The sequence below is a fragment of the Amblyomma maculatum genome, chromosome 10 (assembly GCF_055883805.1).
Source record: "Amblyomma maculatum isolate TAMU_Amacu chromosome 10, ASM5588380v1, whole genome shotgun sequence".
In the NCBI taxonomy this organism is placed as follows: domain Eukaryota; kingdom Metazoa; phylum Arthropoda; class Arachnida; order Ixodida; family Ixodidae; genus Amblyomma; species Amblyomma maculatum.
The window spans coordinates 6,566,487-6,588,566 of record NC_139353.1 but is presented as its reverse complement, the minus strand read 5'-3'; the positions used below and the strand labels follow the sequence as shown (position 1 = coordinate 6,588,566).

Below are 22,080 nucleotides of genomic sequence, written 5' to 3'. Positions count from 1 at the left end.
CAAGATTACCTCTGAAGGAGACTGCAGCCATGAAATTAGGAGACACCTGCTTCTGGGAAAGAGAGCCATGGCTAGCCTTGACCGCCTAGTAAAGAGCACAGACATTACACTGCCAACCAAGATCCGTATAACTCGTGCTATGGTCTTTCCAGTTGTGATGTATGGATGCGAGAGTTGGACTGTGAAAAAGGCTGACCGCCGAAGAATTGACGCGTTTGAATTGTGGTGCTGGCGAAGACTCTTGAAAGTTCCTGGGACTGCCAGAAGATCAAATCAGTCGATATTGTCGACCATAAACCCTGACTGCTCATTGGAGGGTCAAATTCTAAAGTTAAAGCTCAGCTACTTTGGTCATCTGATGAGAAGAGAGGAGTCTCTGGAGAAAGATTTGATGTTGGGAAAGGTTGAGGGTCGCCGGATAAGGGGTAGGCAGCGAACGCGATGGTTAGATGGCATCCTCGAGGCACTGCAGATGAAGTTATGTGATGTTAGGAAGATAGTGAGAGACCGGAAAGCGTGGCGTGACATGGTCCATAGGGTCACGAAGAGTCGGACACGACTGAACGACTGACCTGAACATTCCTTTGGTTTTTTGTACTGTAAAAAATAAAAATAAATAACATACATGTTCAGAACTTGTGCTAATATATCTCTTTCGTGCTTTGTGCAGTCACTTATCTTTGACAACGTCAATGTTTGCAGGTGCTTTGCGAAATCCGCCAAGCTTCCTGCCCAAGGATGCGGGATCGAATTCCGGCTTTTCGATGGTGGCGAAAAGAGAAGTGCCCTTGTACTGCACGATGTCAGTGCTCGTTAAAGAACCCCATGCGGTCGAAATTTCTGGATCCTTTCAATACGGCCTCTCTCATAGCGAGCTGTGTCGCTTCTGGGCGTTAAACCCCACAAGCCAAACCAGAGCAAGCTTTCTGCATAACGTTTACGTTCAAGAGGAGGTAATAAGAGAGTGATTACTCATTGACATCCACCCAAGTGCAGCCATACAAAGGAAAGCTATACAGCTTTCTTAGAAACTTCGTAGTTACAGAAACATTCTTCCTGGTCCGGGGGTCGAACCCGGGACCACCGCCTTTCAGGGGTGGTAGTCCCCTGGATGGAAGATTTGCGCTATCTTATATGAATATTCAATGTGCTTCCTGTGAACGAAGTGCGTTTTGACGTGACTCCGTCACTGAAACTTTGAATTCGATATTGACCTTCATTTTTTCGAAACAGTGTGGTTTGATGCGAATATTTGTCATAGCCGTAAATTTGAGCATGACATCGTCACGGTCCATCTGAAACGCCGCCTCAGTTATGCTACTATGGGCCACGAGGATCTATTCCTAAGGTTCTTGAGCGGAAAGTTTAAAATAAGAAATAAAGCATTTGCCTCTCTCCGTCGGCTGCGTGCTTGGTACGGTCTCCGATGGAACTCGCCGTACCTGTAAATGATCAAGTCTTCTATGAAAACTAGCACACAGCATGTCTAGGAGAAATATATTTATATACATCAAAGCGAAACTCTTATCCTGCAATCCCAACTGCCGCCACATTCCATGGTTCCAGACTGCCTCGCATCAAGTGATCGAGTCCGCGTGCAGTTCAGCTAGCTCAGCGAGAACAGTCCACAATTATTCTAGCTAATGTTGATTCCTTGACCTTACTCCTTGACGGGAATACGCCAAGGATCTGTGTCCAGTTCCCCACGAAAGGCTATGCAGTATACAGCGTATCATCTAAGACATCTGCTGGTAGCTCCCAGCTGCGCGCGACCTTATCAAGTTCACACCTTCTCACTGTATACGGCTGAAACAATACAATAATTACGTCATCAAGCAGAACTCCTATCTGGTCTGCACATGTGTAGTCGCCAATGTCTACAAAACGTTCAAGGTTGCCTGAATCGGACGACAGCAGAGAAAGTGGCTAGAATAAATTTAGCACAATAGGTAGTTTCCGATGAGAGAGAACACCAGCACCATAAGGCCAGCGGAGAAGAGAGCTTACAGAGAGAAATAGCTCAAGTGCTATTTTATGATTTTTGATAGTTTCAGCTCTTCTTTCGTGAGGAATGATTGCAATCGCAACAGCCCGCTCTTCGTGAGGACAATGTATCAGGCAGATTGCGTGCTTTTATGCAAAAATTTTGACTCACCTGCTATTTTCATATTCAGAATTTTTAAAAAGCTAATTCTGGCCCTCTAAGCTTTATTTTGTTCAAAAGAAGGCCTCCGTGGCGGCTGAAAACGTTGACGTCCTTTGTACTCACTCAAAGCGTAAGATATATTCGGGCCCAGGCCTAAACCACCTATGAAGCGCTGCAAGTATACTTTTGGACGAAAGTGAGGCCTGGCAGAACCATGATATTCTCCCTCTGCTGAGGTGCTCACGGAGCTTAGAACTAAGCTTTCTCATCACAATGCACTCCATGATCCACTCATCGTCATAAGTCACGCCCTTCTGGGATTTTCGACATGTAGCGAGGAAACAGCTCTTAAGCGCCAGCTGCCGCTTCCTAAATGGTGACTTAATGCTACATTCAAAAGATTGCTGATTAAGTGCCTCATTCATCATCTTCATATGTGCCACATGCGCGCGTGCATTCACCAACGTTTTCCTTGTCCTTGAGAGAGCGTGCTTTTTCTTTTCGCTACAAGTAACTCCCCCTTTCTTTTTCCCCCTCTTTTGGTTTTGTGCAAGTATTCGTTGATACTTGCGATAAACACAAGATTTACCTGCAGACCTGGTAAATACTTTTCCTTTCTCTTCAAAAAACGAGTATTCATATGAGTTGTATACTTTCCTCCTGAAGGCACTGTACCACATCCATCGAAAAGGCTTTTTTGAGGCGACTTTGTGAATCGAAAATTTGGCCTCATCATGACTTTTAAACACGTGGTCTGCCCATTCGCTTCATTTCACGTGCACAAAGTGAATATTACTGATCATCGTTCAGGTAGAAGCTTCCCGAAGGTGATCATCTTTTGGAAGAAAGGGCTTGTAAAACTAATCTTTTCATAGGGCACCTGCGTCCACATCACTAGAACGAGTATTCCGAAAACGAAGTGTCTAAAGGTACGTCCGACGTATCCATTCGATTCTCGTAAAGATACGGCGGACGTCGATATACAGGCTCATGGCTATATGCACGTCGAACGCGGCCACATTCCGCTTGCTACGCGTGAATGAATCTTATCCTCTATGATATCAGCTAGCCGCGACTCTCGATGAATTGCTACGAAGAGTGCATCCGTTCTAACATAGATCACGGTCTTCACTTAGGGTTGTGTACGGCAAGCATCGCTGTCACGCACATAGCTGCAGGCGATGCTACGTGCTGCACCAGCTCCACCAGCTGGCATCGAGATACGCACATTCACGAGCAGCTTTCGCTTCGCACTAAACTATTACCTCGATCTGCCCGTAATGTAAGCGAGCTACTCCTAGCATTTACGCTGTCTTAGGTCCTGCATCGACCTCCGAAGATCTATCGCCGGTACAACACACACACCTCGCCGTGCAGAACATTCGGCAGTCCAAAGTATGTATGTGAAATGGCATTATGCTCGTTCCTCACATGCAGACCGAGGAAACCGGACGTTTCTAGCTAAATTCTTCGTTTAAATTCTACCTCAGAGCCATGGCACAAGACATGCCGAATCTACTAGAGGCCTGCGCTACTGCGGCGAGCTGCACATCGACTCGTCGAGGCGAAGACCTACTGCACCGCACCGCAAGAGTGCACAACCAGAAAGCCGGAAGCGCGATGATCCGAATTCTCTGTGAGCAGCAATGTTATTTGGTATTTAGGGGAAGACTAGACTAAAGTGCTTAGCCTGCATCTTTTTCTTGTCGTTGAATTTTGCGTACATGTAGTTTAAACCCCCGCATGCTCGAGGTTAGCGTGACCCGACTGAACGGCCGCGCAGCTTTGAAACGATCGGGATCGATATGCATGCATCGCCGGACTTAGGTACGCGGTAGAAAATGTGCGCTGCACATTTCGTTGCAGAAGCTGAATCTTGGAATTTTGCAGAGTGTGCCATGCAAGTGATCGTTGCTACAACCACGCATCCATGTTCCAACGGCTGGCCTACACCGAGGCGCATAAATGTTCAACCGTGGATCGACGTATCAATGATCGAAGAGAGGACAGATTTTCACAATATTGGGCGCGAAATCGATAGCTACCAGTGCTCAGTGTTAGAGAAATTCTGCCTTGATCATGCGCAATTCAGTGTTTCAGGTGTGGTCAGTAGCTATAAGTTTGAACAGTTCGCCTGTCAAGTCAGCGGCGCCAGCGATGGACCGGCGGAGCGATTTTCCACGCTACACTGCTGTCTTGCTAGAAAGCCTACCTAGGCGGCGTTTGACATTCAGCTGCTTTTTGTGGGTCCCGTAATTGAAAGCAACGCATTCAGAAACGCGTTAAATGTACAAAAATGTATTCTCTTCAACAGTTTCACTACAGGCTGTCTAAGCAGGCGGACGTTGATAAAACATTTGAGCACTCCAGTCTTTAGAAATCTGTAGAATCGCCTTCAGTTTGTAAAATTATTGGAATAGGTCACTTTCCGATCGCTTGTCTCATATAACATAGCTAACCAAGGTATACCTTACAGCATTGTGTTGATTTTTATGGTGCATAAGCGACTAATGCTGCCATGCACCAAGAACAAGGTTTAATGTATTTATTTTGTGTGTAATTACTAAAATGTTCTTTAGGATGTAGCTTGTTTAGGAACATTTTAGGAAACCAAAAATGCAGGAAATTTGCACGTCTCTCCTAGGATCATGCTGGGATGGAAAGGGATCTGTTGCAAAATTGTACAAAATGTTTCCTCTTATTTTGTTGACTCTGGCGCACGTGTAAGATATGGTTTATTGTTAGTTCATCTCTACACTCCTTGCATATTGGTTTGTCCTCTTTCATAAGCATATGAAGCTGTGTGTGAGGTGTGGGTATGTGTTTTGTGAAGATGACCTAAAATGGCCTCCATGTTGAGTTTCTGATTACTGCATGATTTCCATACCTTAATGACAGGTTTGACAAGTATAGTTTGTAGTTTATTTCAATGTTTCAAAAATCCTGCCATTTCACTCTCACTTTTCCTTGTACAAGCTTCTTGGTATCTTCATGCAGCATGTTCACCCTCTGTAATTTAGCATTGCATCAAGGTAACCTGGTTATTTCTTTTCATCACCTTTCAAGACAACTGTCCCGATTTCATAAAGTGTAGGGTTTCTGACGACAGGAACTCCATGGAAGTCATAGAAATAAATGAGATCCACAATCATGAGCTATCTAGGGTATGCATATACATGTCATCGCTCAGTGGAATGGTGTCAGTACGCTGTTAGAACAGGTCTTGTGGTAACAACAACCATTGTCTGAGGTGGTCCTTTAATGGGCATTGAAATGCTATGTAACTACAGGTACTGATAGAACTCTTGATCATGTTATATGATGCGATCCTTGCATGCATATAGGTATACATTTCAGACTCTGCAGTGCACCACTTTCGAGAAATTATTGAATTATTTCAATTCGGCCATGCAATTTATCCTAAGCCTTGTAAGGGCCTTACAAAGGTGGAGGAACGCACACTCCTCCGCCTTTACACCAAAACGCTGCTGTGCCCGGCAGTTTTAAAACACTTTGATCCTGCCTGTACAGGAAAGTGCCCGCACTGTGCGGAGAAGTCTTCGGACATCTTCCATATGGTGTGGGCATGTCAGTTAACCCCGAACCTCACCCCCAAACCCAACCCCACCCGGGAGGACTGGGAGGCAGCCCTGCTCGGCTGCTCCAGATCGGAGCAATGTCAGTGCATGTTTACCGAGCCCGAGCCGCAGCGGTCGCCAATGGGCTCCTGTAATGAGGAGGCCACCTAGTGTTTGCGTGAGTGAGGTTGCTTCAGGCTACCTCAAGCTTCCTCCGAATAAAGGTTTTACACACACACACACACACACACACACACACACACACACACACACACACACACACACACACACACACACACGCACACGCACACGCACACGCACACGCACACACACACACACACACACACACACACACACACACACACTTGACCATTTGCCACCAGTTTGTGTGAAAATGTATTTTTCATGCATGTTAACCAGTATTTAACAGATGACTCCTGTGCACAAGCCAAAAGTGCCACGAGCCAAATGTCACGAGGCCACACTACATGGCAGGAGCTGTTAAGTCAAGCTTACAAAGTTATATTTGAAATATGTTCTGGGACGTTTCAGCTCCAATTAAGAAAGGTTGAGGCTTACAGAGGTCTATGCCAGGTTGTCTATCACCTAACAGGGCAGCCTACGACCGTATGCTAATGAGTATATCTGAGATAACAGAGACATGAATTAAGGAATTAGTAATTATGTTTGTAGCAAAGGGCATGTAAATTAACGGGAATCCACAGTGGGATCTGCAGACAAGAACCATTAACGCTGGCACACCATACCCCTACAGTTGGAGATTTGTAGTCTCCCTAATTTTTTTTCTGCTCAAAGCTTGTCATTTCCTTCGTTCTTCCAGATGAGGAAGATGTGAAAATGATAGCATCGAAAATTCCAGAGACCATAGTTAACAAGGATGCTGATCCCAACAGCGTAAAAAGGAACTTCAGAAATGATGGGTGACTAGTAATGCTGGCAACAGTTGAAGCTAAGTGGAAAGGCATGAAATTGAAATGCAACATATGCAGAGATATGTTGCGAGACGACCAGTCTGTGGTGTGCGACATCTGTCTCCGTTAGTTTCATCAAGTGATTGGCCAAAGCAGATGGGGCTTGTGGTTTTGTGATAAGTGCAGTGTAGTAGCATAGATGCAACCTTGCCCATTAATAATTGGAGTGGAGTAAGTGCATTGTTTTGTTTTTGTAAGATGTTCATGGTTTCCATGCAAACATTATGAGAAATTTGTTCCTAGAGAATGTTTGCTGAAATGTGAATATAATGTGCAATAAAACTAGTGTTTTCTTGCTATTTACTTTTCCTTGTATACATTAGTTCTGTGAAGAAAACCACCGGCTAGAAGGAAATGTAATGGCATGCATTTTGATACTTGGCCCCGTTTTGCTGGCTCAGTAGTGTTTGGCTGCTGAACTGAAAGATGCAGATTTGGTTCCAGCCACAGCAGGGGCATTTCAATAGAGGCGAAACAATAGGCCGTCATGCACCGTGCGGTGTCAGTGCATGTAAAAGAACCCCAGGTGGTCGAAATTATGCCAGAGCCCTCAACTATTGTGTTCCTCATAGCCGTAGTTATTTTGGGATGCCAAACCAGATATATATCACATCATACTCTGAGTAAGATGCTATTCATGGTCAGTTAATCATACACTAAATGGTCAATTTTTTTCTGCATGGTACAGCAGCTGTTGTACAATTTTACTTTAGCCTTCATGAAGAATATCACACTGGCTCCACATGGCCTTCTGTTGACCCTTGATATGCGTCACAATCACACACCCGAGTATGTATTTGTCTAAGGGCACCTATGCATGCAAGGAAGGGACCGTTACTTTCCATTTGTCAGAACTGAAATGCACGATCCACATCATTTCTGTAATTCAACTGCCTGCTATTTGAACTGTCCAGCATTGATGCAAGTTTTAAAGAAATGCAATTAGCAAATTAATCCAAGCAGGAAATCATGCCAAGAACTGCTTCGGTTTCATCTTTAACAACTGTTTGAGAACTAAAATTAGCCAAATGTTGCAAAACATAGATGAGAGGTTACAAAATCTAAAAAACAATGCAGCCTACCTGTGGCATGCAGGGTTTCACATCCTAAAGTGACATATGTAGCTATGAAAAATACCGTAGTGGAGAGCTCAAGACTAATTTGACTGCCCGGGCTTTGTACTTTGCATTGACATCTTGCAGGAAACAGAAGCATTTGCATTTCACCTGCACCAAAGTGCGACTGCCATCACTGGCATTAAACATCACGACCTTGGGGCAAGTAGCCGAACGTGCCACTAAGATGTCGCAGCGTCTACATACATGCTATACACGTCAACCTTTCTAGCATTAAAGCTGTCACATGCATGGCAGATATTCATGTTCAGCTTTGGACTGACAAGTTTAAAGTGTACTATTTGTTTTTGTCTAGCATGAAAAACAAAGGAAACTAAGGAAAAACGAAAAAAAAAAATGAACATATGTTGAAAAAGCACTAGCATATTCGTTCCTTTATTAATGATAAAGTGGCCTTCAACAATAGTACAAAGCCTGAACATTTAGGAAGGTGCTGTGCCAGGCAGCTATTTTACAGAAACCTGAACCATTTCACCTGTAGTAATACGCATCCCGGCGGTGTGGGCTGGGCACTTATTTTTCGGTCCACTCCAACATGCGAAAACTGCATCGTGCATCGTGCATTCCCATTTTCCGAGTTTTGAGCTCTGTAGTACAGGCTAACAAATTGTCGATGACTTATTTTCGTCTGATTGTTGCACAGCGCGTGTAAATAAATTACCACTGCACCTAATAAACACTGACATGCACGTGCAACATCGCCGATCATAAACGGACACACTGATGTCCGTCCGGACATCGGCGCACTCATCACAGCACTCTTCGTAGTCTCACACAGCCACTCTAGTAGGACGTAATCCGTACATCACGGCATCTCACGGTAAGCACAAACCACACCTACAACAAACACGAATGACGCGATGCTTGGGCTAGAGAGACACGCCGGCGGCACCTAGCTTTTTCAGTGGAACTTGCAGCACCAAACCTCAATGCGAGCAGAAAGCGATGCATTACGTGACGCATCTCATCACAGATGAAAGTGAGCAAACTTTGAAGAATCAAAACTACATAACGACCGTCGTAGACGTTAATCCACATGATAACGAGGACCAAATGAGCGGGCCGTCAACACTGCGATTACATGGTCGTGCTTGCCACCCTGCCGCGGTCCAACTCACGTAAACCTATCATCATGCCATCACGTAGTATATCAGCCATTCTAGGCACTATTCTTGCCACTGTACTATTCTTTGTAATTTTACATTTCACGCATGCAGTATGTAGTACATACTTCTTGCACCTCGCACGTAAGTACACCTCATACCAACTTCGATTTGGCTACATATGGCTACCATGTTGTTGCCAAGGGATCTAAAAACGTTGGTTGTTGCTACAACCACATCTGGGGATCTCGGATCCGTCCGGCTTTCCCGACGGATCCCAAGGAGAAAAATGCGTTGGGTCCGTCGGAAGAACCCTACCGATCGGGTCCGTCCGCCGTACCTCTGAAAAATATTTCCCGGATCCGTCCGTCGTATCCCGAAGAAAAACGCACCGGATCCGTCGGACGTACCTTTAAGACCATCGATCGGGTCCGTCCGACGTACCTTTAGCCACAGCCAAATATTTATCGGATCCGTCGGACGGATCCCGAAGAAAAACGCACCGGGTCCGTCGGACGTACCTTTAGCCACAGCCTTCCGAAAAACGGATGATGGTTCTCATCGAAACTTGGCGTTTCCTGCTGAGAGGTGTAACTATTTGGGATCATCATCGCTCCCTCCTTCAGGGTCGGAGTTCCTGTTCCTCTCCGCGGATGCATCTGCGTTTTGAGAATCACCGGCATCCTCCTGGCTCTCAGAGCCGACCCATTTAAATGGAGGAGTCGACCGATTGTCATGACGCCTGGGTTATGGGATTAAGGCGTGGTAAACTTCCTGTTATCTACCACACCCTGCGTTACCCCACTAGCGGGTCCAAGAAAATCACCCTCGACAATCGGCCGACGTCAGGCGTTGTCTGAAGGGGTTTCCTTGAAGTCAAGGGTCTGACAGAATCCCATCTGGTCGGGATGGTACATGGCGAAAGTGGAAGACATCGACCAAAAGAATGAGGATGAAGGACGTTTTGGCCCCGTAGTAGCGTCGCTTTGTAAACACGGCGCATGAACGATCCAAGGCATCTTGCGTAGATTTTTATTATAAGCGTATCTGCAGTCGCCTGGATGATCAGTAATTCAGGATAGAGCCGCGACTTCTTGTCCCTTTCTTTTGCGATTATACGTGCCTCTGCCCAGTTTATGTTGTGTGTGGCAGATACCGAGTGCTCGCCAAGTGCATTCTGATCTACGCGCCGCTTTCTGACGCCACAAAGGCGATCACACAGTCTTCGTTTGTAGTCACTTGACTCGCCAATATACACAGACGGGCAGTCGGCAAATGGAATTCTGTACATTACGCCGGGAAATTTTTCTCTCTTTAGTTTATTCTTTACTTGCACCAGCTGACTCCGCAGTCACTTAGCTGGCACATGCGCGATCCGTACGTCATAAGAACGTAAAGTGCGTGTCAGCGTTTCACTGATGCCTGGAACATGTGTAATTGCAGCTCGTTTTTGTGTACCTTGGGTTGGCTGCAGTATTGGACGTCCAAGCTGGCGTTGTACCGGGTCTTCCTGTCCGGAACAGACGTCTTTTCGGCGGAGGATTGAGGAAACAACAGAACGTTTTTGGAATCAGGGTGTACAAACTTGAAATGAAGGTAACAGCCAGTGTGCGTGAGTTTACGGTAAACGTTAAAGGTTAGATACGAGGACTGTCGGCAGATGAGCACATCCAAAAAAGGGAGGCGGCCATTGATCTCCTCGACGCTGAACTGTATGGCAGGTTTAAAATTGTTCAGGTGGACAGTAAAATTTGGGCAGAGGCACGTATAATTCCTAAAGAAAGGGAGAAGAAGTCGCGGCTCTATCTGGAATCCTTGGTTATCTAGAATGACGGGAATCTGCCCCCAATCCACGCAAGATGCCTCGCATCGTTCATGCGCAGTGTTTAAAAAGCGACGCTACAACGCTTTGCCTCGTTATGAACAAAGCTTCCGTGCGGGAGCCAAAACGTCTTTTCATCCTCATTCTTTTGGTCGGTGTCTTCCCCTTCCGACAAGGGGTTCCAAGGGGCACAGGCCGCTTTTTGTTTAGTTGCATGGTAACATAATAAGCGACAACGCTCTGGGGTCTCGTAGCGTAGATGATTCCTCTGATATAACCACACGCGGAATCGAGACAAGATCGAAGTGGCAGCAGCGAATGCAGCGCCGGCCTATGGCTAACGCTCTTGACTTGGTTCAAGGCATAGTTAAACTGCTAAAAACTTTTGTTCGTATGAACAGGCAACGACGAGAGGTGTATAGAAATGCTTTGATATTAGCAACACTGGAAGTCCTTCGGTAATTCTTTAATATGAATCGGGCTGAGCGATTCTATATTGCTTCTAGAGTTTGACGTTGACGTGCCCGAGGTCTCAAACCGATGATAAACATTCCTCACGAGAGTACACTGTGCCCGCTTGAGCAATGTGGTGGCAGCAGCTAGGTTATATCAAGACATCAAAGGAAGCTCAACAGTGAACAGTCGGTCTCCTGGAGACGATTACAGACAAATACTTTTTGTAATATCCGCATTTCAGACGAAATTTAGCACGACGTCATATTAAAGCGTCTGCCTCTTGTGCGGGCACGAACCAGCCAATGTGCAGCGCAATTGCTCAGCACATTGTATTTATATTCCTTCAATTTTTATTTCTCCTTTTTATCTTTAGTTATTCATTTTTAGTTTTATTTATGGATTATCAATCAGTGAATTATAGCTTCACTATTAACCACCAATCGCTTATCACATTTGCCATCCGTTAGTTGGCACTTATCGATCAACTACAGGCCTCCATGCCGACAACTGCAATTTTCCTGCTGCGCTCCAAACACATATATATCCGACAGCAGATCTCGGGCTGAAACTGAAGTACTGTGACGTGTTTTCGACCGAATGAGCTGTGCAAGCTCTCGCATAAAATTGCTTTTGAGGAAATTAAATTTATACGCAATGGCTGTGCGACATCTCGGTGGTCACGCCAACTTGATCACGAGAGGTGGGTTAATGAGATCTTAAATCTTATGTTTTTGTTTAGTTGACAGTTACTTTAATGCACTAATTCAGTTTGTGTAGGCCATTTGGCAGTCCACACTGAACCCTGGCCAATCCCCCTTCGTGGGTATGTGACATATATTCAAGGAAGAAGAAGCTTGACCACGTGAGCTAGCGAACCACAGGCGCAGTCTGCTAGTGAAACCCGGCCGTCACTGCCGCGCTTGAAACTATCATCGTGCTCAGCAGCCAACCGCCCTAACCACGGAGCCACTGCAGAGGATTATGGGTGCAAGAAACCGCATTGCGATTTTTTCCAAATCCTTATGGGGCTACAGCCCCCCCCCCCCCCCCCCCCCGCCCCCCTCGAAATGTTTTCGTGCTGTCATGCACCGCCGACCAAAACAACCACCGGCGCTCGAAAGCATTCTGGGTTTTGTCTACAATATCTTTTTCCGGTTCGTTCGAAAATACATTTCGGCACGAACATTACGGACTTGGGGGCTACATTTCGTAGCAACGCCCATGCAGACGGAGTCACGTAAAGCCAGGAACCATTTCCGAGCACTAAGTTTCAAGGGCGTTTAGATAGCGAGCGGGCTCGTCGCGTCAACTCGCGCCGGCCGTGGAGGTGGGGGTGGACGACGAAACAAGACAGGTTTCCATTCCCGCTGTGTTTCAAAGGCGGTATTTCCCTCGCCTTCGACTCCCCGCTTCCTCAAAATCCCTGTGTCTCTCTTTTGGGGCTTTCTTTTTTCTCGTGCCTTCTGCGAATCCTCACCGTGCTGTAGCAGCTCTTCTTAGCGGTACTCCCTCGCCCTTCTCCCCGTACACTATGCTCTCTCCGTGGTTGAGCTTTTTGTTTCTGGTTATTTTTTTTTTTCGTTTTCACGCTTCTTCTTACGCGCCGAAGAGAAGGAGCTGAACATTGGCCCAGGAGCGCTTTGGTTTTTTTTATTGCACCTCGTTTTTTTTTTCCTACACCGCTCTACGCCGCCCTACGCATCTTGCGGACGCCGGTGAGCGACCGCGACCAAAAGGCATCGAAGCGGCGCCGATGGCGGCGGAGTGACCGTTTGTCTCCTGTTCTAGATTTCGTTTAATATTTTCTGTACTTATTCAACAGACAGAATCAGGGAAGCATTGATGTCAGTTATTTCTGCCACAATGTTTGTCACATACATATATGTTCTTTTATAATAAAGTTAATATTTTACATTTGTCTTGGCATGCGCACTGCGTGGCATTCAAGAATTCGTTTGCAGCACCTAATACACAATGGCTATTGGCTGGAATTAATCATATTTGATCCATCGACAAATTCTATATGGAGGAGGACGCGCTGCAACGTGAGCCCCCCTCCCCCCCCCCCCCCCTCCCCCCCCGAACAAAAATTTCTGGCTACGCCACTGGCTGCTTATATCATCGGGGTTCAAAGGGTCTTCGGCGATCATTGTGGCCATTACACTGGGGTGGCCATGCACAAGAAACGTCCTTTCGCTAGCACACTTTAGAGTTTCCAAAGTGTACACGCAATTTCTCTCTCTCACTTCCTTTCTATTTTGTCTCATTTCTCCTCTGTCAGCATGAGGTTTAACTTTCTTTTCTTTCTTCCTACAATCGTAACACGACTCGGGTTAGGAGCGCGGAGCAATCGCGCCTTGACTCAGAGCCAGTGATGGGAGGGAGACTGTTTTAGCACTTGTACGTCCCATCATCCTGCTTATATGAAGCTTTCACTAAATACCATGTTTAACATATGCTAGACATCAGTTAATTTTTTTCGAATCTCGCTGCGGATTCTCGCGGCTTCATCGTTTCGCTTCGGTCTAAAAGCGGCTGCATGGATCAAGGCAGGTGCCGCGACCGACCGAAATCTGATGTAGTGGTGAGCCCAACACTGTAACCGTGCACTCAGCAAGCGAGCTGGCCCGCAAATCGACATGTAACGCTTCCGTGCCGTTCTCGAACATAGAGTTCATTTAATTTGAAGCTAGAAAAATACAGTTGCCGCGCGCCCTGAAACACGCAGCAATGCCACTGAGTCAGCTGAGTCACCGTGGATTAGTTAGCAAGGGGTGCTGCCTCATTACCCAAGGAAAAGAACCGATCAACTAGCCCAGAACACCGTGGCAGCACCTCGATAGGTTTGCATACTCAGCAGCCGTCGGGAGGGACATTTTTATGCTTTGGGGTTTTGCCAGGGTCGGTTACTACCTGCGCCAGCTGCGAAGGGTTCCAGACGAATAGTTATGGTGTAAATTAAGCGAATGTTGGCTATGCATAGTCGCCAAATACTGGACGACCCTAGCAACATGGCTGTCAGATGCGTCTGCTACAAGATAGAAGTAGCATTTTTAAGAGTGTTAGCTCTTCTGCTTTACTTCCAAGGTCGCGTGTGTCTGGTATGAATGGCAATAAAATAGATATCACGTGATCTTACTAAGGCACATAGCAACAGTGAGCACACAGGGCATCGACTGATAACCATACCTTTGATCCCTTATATACAAGTGCCAGTATCTTGGCCATCAAAGTGGAACCACCCCCAAGACCATCATTTGGATAAAATTTGGGTCACCCATTTGACGTAGAATATTCAAGCTGGTGTCAAATGATTTGGCACCTTCTAAAGAATAAAACTGCAAATTGAATGACAGTCTAAAGTATGTGTGATGGTTGCACCAACGACCTTTCTGCCTCGAAACCTGAATATGACGGATCTTTGGGCAGCCATTACACCCGAATTGTTTGTCACGTAGGGTTCTCGATGGCAGCAAACGATTAGTCTTGTACACATTTGGATTGTGAGGTTTAACGACCCAAAACGACTCAGGCTATGTCGTAGTGGGGGAGCTCCGGAAATTTCGACCACCTGAAGTTCTTTAATGTGCACTGACATTGCACAGCACACAGATGCCTAGCTTTTTGCCTCCATCGAAAAGCAACCACCGCGGCCAGGATTCGATCCGGCTTCCTTAGGTACAGCAGTCGAGCGCCCTAGCCACTGCACAACCACAGAGGGCTGTCCTATACGTTTATACAATGTAATACCTGATATAAGGAATACATAAAAGTTCCAGATATAGAGGATGCGCTTGTAATTTGCAATATTAGTGCCCAATCCACAAAGTAGATGGCATAGCTTGTGTATTGGAAAGGATGTTTCCCGTTTGACACAAAATGTTCAAAGTGGTGTCAAATGATCTGGCACGTTCTGGAGGATAAAATTGCAAATTGAGGTGAAGCCCAAAAATTGTGTGGGATTTGCACCCGAGACCTTTTGCCCCCAAACATACCAAAACCGTGAATTCCGAGGGGTGTTAGACCGCCATTAGGGGCAAAACCGTTTGTCGGAGGGGGTCCCAGTTGGTGACGCCTGATCCGTCGTGTTGTGATGTACAAGTTTATGAAATTTAATAACCAATATAATGAAAAAATACACCGGATATAGCGAAGGTGGCTGTAATTCACAATAGTAGTACAAATTATATGAAGCAGATGGCACTGCTTGAAGCTCCTGTAGCTAATGCTCAAGTCGAACACTGAGGCAGTATTGGTGGAACATTTTACGTTTCAAACTTTAAATTTTTTTGTTTAGGTAAAAGTATAACTTGCAAGTTTTGCTTAAGTGTAATTAAGATATAATTTTGCAAAAAATATTTAATAATAGGACATTCAACACTTTCACAAGGTCTGGCTTCATTTCGATGTATTGCATTAAATAAATTTTTAACTTTTTAAATCTTCCACCTAAAAAGTTTAACAAGAACTCAAGGAACCCTCCAGTTTTTCTTATGGCAATGAAAGAGTAGCTAATACTGAAAAAGTCTTGCTGCAGTGGCTCAGTGTTCAGGATGCTCGGCTACTGAGCCAGGTGACCTGGATTTGAACCTAGCTGTGGTGGACACATTTCGATGGAGGCAGAACACAAGGCACTCGTGTACTGGGCAATGTGAGTGCAAGTTAAAAACTCAATTCGGTCAAAATTATCCATAGCCCTCTACAACCATGTCCCTCATAGCCAGAGTTGCTTTGGGACATAAACAACACTGACCAATCCAAACTAACATGCAAAAATAAGTGCCATAAGCAAACTCTACAAATTCTTAACAATTTCGTGCCAGCAAATGCAGCAGCTTCTTCAAACCCTGGCCTTTGCTAAGTGGAATGGCCCCTGTAGCAAGCACCAAGAGCAGAAGTATTCAAAGGTAGCTTAAGGCCCAACCAAATAATCATTTACACAAAAATTTAATGATTTGAAATGTTTTATTCTGTGCAAGCAAACTTGTCAGTGCACTACGCTTCTATGATCATACAGATGGTAAAGTTCAGCCACCAACATTTCACTGTGATACAGCTCCCCAAACTGTAAACTGTGCAAACACCTGCCCAAGTTCAATTATGTTTAAGGACAGGAGAAAAAAAGAACTCGGTATAGATGGCACAAACAATTGTGACAGTTCCATAAGATTGCACAAATGAATATCTGGTTTTTAAATGCAAGACACAGTGCAAACATTCGTGTCTAAGTTACTGTGCAACAGGCAAATGATGGTGGCACATCACGAACAAGCAAAAATGTGAAAAAAAAAACACAGTTCCATAACATCACACATCACATAAAAAGTTAATCACGCTCCATACTGGTCGTTAACATACAGCAAGCATAAATCCATGAAGCAACAATTGTAAACAGCAATAAACAAAAAAGGTAAAAAATATATTTGTGCCCATGACTAAGACATTATTGCCTGCAGAAAACCAGCAAGGCTACGACGATTCAAAAAGTATTTAAGCAACAAACCGATTCTCACTCCATGTGTCACATGCACGACCCCCACAAGAGCATTTCATTTCTTCAGAGCAAATGAATAGTTTGACCATGCAGAGCTAAACATTTGCCTTGCCTGTACAGTGTAAAGAGCTGTTTTCACACACAAGTAATTGCATATAAAAAACACTGTCTTTCGCACTACATTAGTTGAATTTGCGATGTCAAGCGCGACAATTTACGGATGCATACCAACCGAGCAACACAGAACGAAGCTGAACAAAGTTGTAGTGCATTTTGTGCAGAACATCTTGCAACAAGTACAAAAAATTCAGCGGTCACTTTGACTGTCTAAAGTGGTGAGAGGCGAAAGCCTTTCTCGCCTTAACTGCTATGAATTACCTCGAGATCGCTTGTGGTTGGTCCCGCAGACTGGTGGCGGCACCCAGTAGCAGCCGTCGCAATTGCTTAGTCGACGGAGTAATTGCGACGGCTGCTACTGGGTGCCGCCACCACTCGTGCGGTAAGCAGTTGTGATTAATGATCGAGAATTAACTAATCATTGTTTCGTTGTGAAATTTGGTAGGTAGGTTCATTATTACCACCACTACCACTTCTAATCATTAGTTGGGTGTCAGTTAGGCGTCGCGAAACGCAGACACTTCTGTTCACAGACACTTCTGTTCACAGACATTTGTTCACGGGCACGAACGATGAGGCATTAGAGGCTTTCATCTCAGAAATACTCATGGTACATTATTGCCGGCTATTTAGGAGTACAGTAAAAAATGCACAGCATTTATATGGTGAATGTCTGCCATTCAGTACCACCTGTTAGAGATGTCCATAACAAGCCTTTCAAGTTCATTGAGGGGCTTTAGATGAAAGCATTTTCTGGAGTAGGCATATCAAATGTATCCATTAACAGCTGTGCCCACAGTTCATCTACTGTAGGAATAACAGTCTGCATACTAAGCATAGCTGGAGTTAATGCACTTCATATTCAGGCTGAAGATATAGCAGCAGATGTCAATGATCAGATTATCACAATTTATCATGATCAATGATCAGAATATTCCTTTCTACATGCACACAGCTCTGACGTGCCATAAATGATAAGCATTCAGATTGCCTCTGGAACATACCTAAAGTGCAGCCATCATTTTCCATCTCCCTTACTGCAATTTTTGTACTAAAATCTACATGCCTGATATCCTTGAATCTTAGTGTGTTTACCTTGTGTCTGACTTCACAATGGCCTTTGCCTGATATCCTTGAATGTTAACATGTTCACTTAGTCTCACTTCACAGGGGCCTTGTTTAGCTTTCTGCAGAAGGGGCAGGAACAAAGACCAAGGCTGACACAAAATGCGAGTTACCATGACTGTGCCGCTGGGCCTACATTATGCGTCCTTGTGTCAGTGCGCTTCTGTTTCAGGCACATTAAAGTATGCCAGATCAAAGTAATGATAATGCTTTCCATGACCTCACTGAGTGATCTCATTTGAGGTAAATTATGCCCTTGGCACAGCAACTGAGGAACACAGACAATGAACATAGAAAAGGGCAAATGTGAATGGTGCACAAGCACGCATCATCAGAGAGGCGTAAATTGCTCCACCCATCAATGGCGCCTGTTTAGATGCTGAGCTTTGCGTCCAAATGTGCTGAGCTACAACATATCAGCAAAGTTACAAGCTGGCAGGTTCCTGTCTAACACAGGAAGAAAACATGCATGAAATCTTTCAATGATACAGTGCTACGGCTCCCGTTCATCACAAACCCAGTAGGGTGCAGCGAAAATCCGGACTGGTCGAAAAAGCCCGACGTCACATGTGGAACGGCAGAATTGAAAAGTGGTTAAAACATCATACATTAATTGTGATTACAAGGCGAAAATATGACTCAAATGTCATTAGGACGTGCAAGTACATAAAGTAAATGAATTGTGCTGAAAGGAAAATTCTAATTGAGTGAGACAGAGATCAAACCCGGGACATTTACATCCTATGTAAAACATCATGCTGCAGAAAAGTGTTCAAAGAAAGTGGGTGCAGAAACTGTCTATCAAACTCAAAATTGGTCTTCCCGGACCTTCGAAAGACCTCGTCAGAATTTGGCCAAAATTGATGTCCAACCTAATTTGAGTAGAGTATGGCCAACTCAGTGGCGACCTCCAAAATTAGATGAGCCACCCACAAAATCGGGCCCCTTAGCTGAACTCGTGAAATTCGACTGCTCTAAATTTTATCCAAATTGCTGTTTAAGCTAATTTGAATATGGGCAACTCAGTGGTGACATATAAATTTCGCCATGCCACCCATTAAATTTGGCATGCTTATGCATTTCCACAAATGAGGGGTGGCTACGTGCACCCTTGGAATTTTTCTTCCTCCTCCCACCGGTATCTCCTCTTTCGCCGCTGTTTGGCTCTCCAATTCAAATGCTCTCACATTAAAACAGTCCTTGCAGTAGCCAGCACCCATGTGCTTGACCAGTTAGGGCAGATGCCATAGCCACAATAGTCGTCACAGTCAGAGAAGCCAATATAGTCACATTGGCTAATATTATGAAAGCGGAGGACCCAACCAGCCACTATGAACCATTTTCCCATTCCACCAGGTTTGTGAATAATTGATTTTTCAAATCACCATCACTATATCTCTCTAACCGATCTCATATTGTGCCAACTGTGGCTACCTCATTCCGAGTTTTCAAGTAGTCTGCAATATAACTTTCAAAATACTACAGTCTTTTACCAACTACCAAGCGAAGCCTTTCCAAGAAAACTGCATGCAAAAAAAAAAAAAAAAAAACAGAGAGAAAGAGAAAAAAAGAAAGAAAGAAGGAAGAAAAGAAAGTAAATATGCAACAAGGTGACTTGGTACTGGCAGCAGTACTGACTGAGCTAGTGGAAAGCCACCGCTCTCAGTGTGCTAGAAATGACAAAAAGAAAATGAACGCCTCAGGAACACCGAACTGAAACTCCAGGTCAATAAAATGGTGGTCATGTAACACTCTGGGAAAAGTGTTTGAATAAGGACATTAATGAGGTGGCATACATTTATGCTCTGGAGCTATTGTACAATTGTTAGAAAAAAACCACTGCAGATTACTATTAAGTTAAGCCCAAGGTAAGGAGGCAGTGGCTTCTCAATCCTCCGAGGCTAGGATCTAGGATCTAGGTTGTGGTCGTGGCTCCTTGCCATAGGATATCTGTAGTTTAAAGCCGTTGCCATTCTTACCGCTTTGACAAATGACTGCTCACACCTTTCTCAATTCTCTTCTGTCTGCACGTGGCTGAGCAAGAGCTAGCTGGCAGGTCCCTGCATTTTCCTTTGCGTTCTTCCTTCAATAGCAAAAATAACAAAAAGCCTAGCAATTGTAAAACATGATTTCTGTTGCTGTCCCTATGCTTATAGTAGTTACTGTGCAGAACCATGCTTCAGTATATTAGTGCATTCTTGGGGACACAACAAAATGTGCGCTTATCAACAGCTTCAGGCTGTCAGGAATCCACTAAGGGCAAAGACTGATCATGTGTAAGCTCTGAGCGCGCACTTTACAGAAAGCAAGCTCGCCAGTCTAGTTGTCTTTGCCAGCAGCCTGAAAGCACAATAAAGTTCAAAAGAAATAGCACTGTAATTAAGTTTCCTGCTAAATAGATTCCACATATAATGCACAAAACAAGCTGACTCAACAAGTTCACCCGGTAAATTCTCATCCACACGCTACATATAGACAAGCTTCCAATCAAGTTACCATTGCAAGCACTTCAAAACCATTCTAAAGCTCTCAGGAACTTTGTTGCAGCCAAGTTCCTAGTAAATCACTCATACACACTGCACACACACATAAAACACTCTGAAGAAGAGAAGACTTTGCCCTCTAAGTAGGGAGATGTCTCAAGGAATGTTGTGAGCAGGCCTGACAGCTGGAGGTACACTCATGCCTGCTCCTGACCAAACAGGGAAGGAAGGCCAGCATTCTCCGAAACACCGTCATCCTCTTCCACAACCATTTTCTGAGGCCTGAACATTGGAGGCAGGTTCATGATCTGGATAGCTGCCTTGAACTGCTGCCCAATGTTTTTCTGCACGAAGAACGGCAGATGAGATAAAGATTAATGCCACAAGGAAATGCACAGAATGCCTCCAAAGAAGTACACACACCGTCAACTCAGGTGGCAGTTCGAGCCAGCTGGTGCAATAGCAAAATAATTCACAGAGCACTGCAGAATCTGCACTGGAGTCCTCTGATTGTTGTAAATCGATGTGCCACTTCCAGTGCATGCAGTGCCCATTTCTGGCAGGTATAATAACCTGGGCATAATGCTCGCGTCTCGTGATGCACATGTACACAGACTGGCTCCGGAAAATATTTCGTGGACGCGGAGGCTAAGAACTCAGAAGAATCCTTTGAGTCTGGGTTACAAAAACAGCTCAGTGTCGGTGGTGTCTGAGTAGAACTGTGCCAACATGGCAAGGACAGCAGCAGCGTCCTTCATCAAGTGTTTGAAACTTTCTTCCCTTCACTGCATTAACAATGGAGGGTGTTTGATGAAACGCAGTTTCGGCGCTCATTAATCCACACGGACAGAAGTGAAGGAGACATGCAGTGGTGCCGGAGTGGCAGAAAATATAAAAAAGAAAAGAAAAGACCAGCGAAGCTAGCATCCAAAATGGCACACAGTTGAGCTCAATTGGCTGGCCAATGCACTGCCAACAACTGCCATGCGCAGGCTGCCTCAAAGCACAAAAAAGCAAAACTGAAACCACAGGGTCGAACTATCTTTCTGGGCTAGGGCCCTCCAATCGTCGTCACACTTGCCACTGCATGCACGTCAGATGCAGATTTCCAAACATTTTGCTGTGTTAATAATTTAAACACTTGTTTGGCAGGGTAAGAAAGATAAATACAAGCTCAAATAAAACTGAAATTGACTGGTGAAAAAGAAGAGGGGGCAGAGGGGCGGCTCTTTTCTACCTGGAGCTTCACAGTTACACACTGCCTGGCAGTACACCACGACGACAGATACCACTTCCAAACATGGCTTGCTATGCATTTCCTACCACTGTGATCTGTTTCAGAACCTTGCGGAAGTGAAACCCAGTCACCTTCACCAGCAAGGACTGCACAGGTGTGGATGACTGGCTGGCCATATACTAGTGTGAGAACTTGTCAAAAATGGATTGATAGTATTAAGCCGAGAAAAATAATCTTTAACATGAACAACGTTGTCAACACACAGCCCTCAACCCTGAATTCAATATTCCTACCAGTACATTCTCAAATCAAGCCCGACCAATGATTTCAGCCATCCCGCTGTCCAGAATAGTCACCCCAGGACAAAGTTTCCGTAGTCTGAAGTCTGTGA

At 45.0% G+C, this 22,080-nt stretch overlaps 1 protein-coding gene and 1 long non-coding RNA gene across 6 annotated transcripts in view; one reads left to right on the top strand and one right to left on the bottom strand.

Annotated features, from left to right (window-relative positions):
- Positions 1 to 22,080, top strand: part of LOC146175472 (uncharacterized) — a 55,225-nt gene that overhangs the window by 7,696 nt on the left and 25,449 nt on the right. The gene's annotated exons all lie outside the window — the stretch shown is intronic.
- The window catches only part of Ranbp21 (exportin-5-like protein Ranbp21), a 56,455-nt gene continuing 50,554 nt past the window's right edge, over positions 16,180 to 22,080 (bottom strand). For all 4 annotated transcript variants that reach the window (XM_084581844.1, XM_084581842.1, XM_084581843.1 and 1 more), the window contains one exon: positions 16,180 to 20,796. In XM_084581844.1, coding sequence (XP_084437970.1) covers positions 20,650 to 20,796 — 147 coding nt within the window. In that variant the 3' untranslated portion in view covers positions 16,180 to 20,649. The remainder of the gene's footprint in view (positions 20,797 to 22,080) is intronic.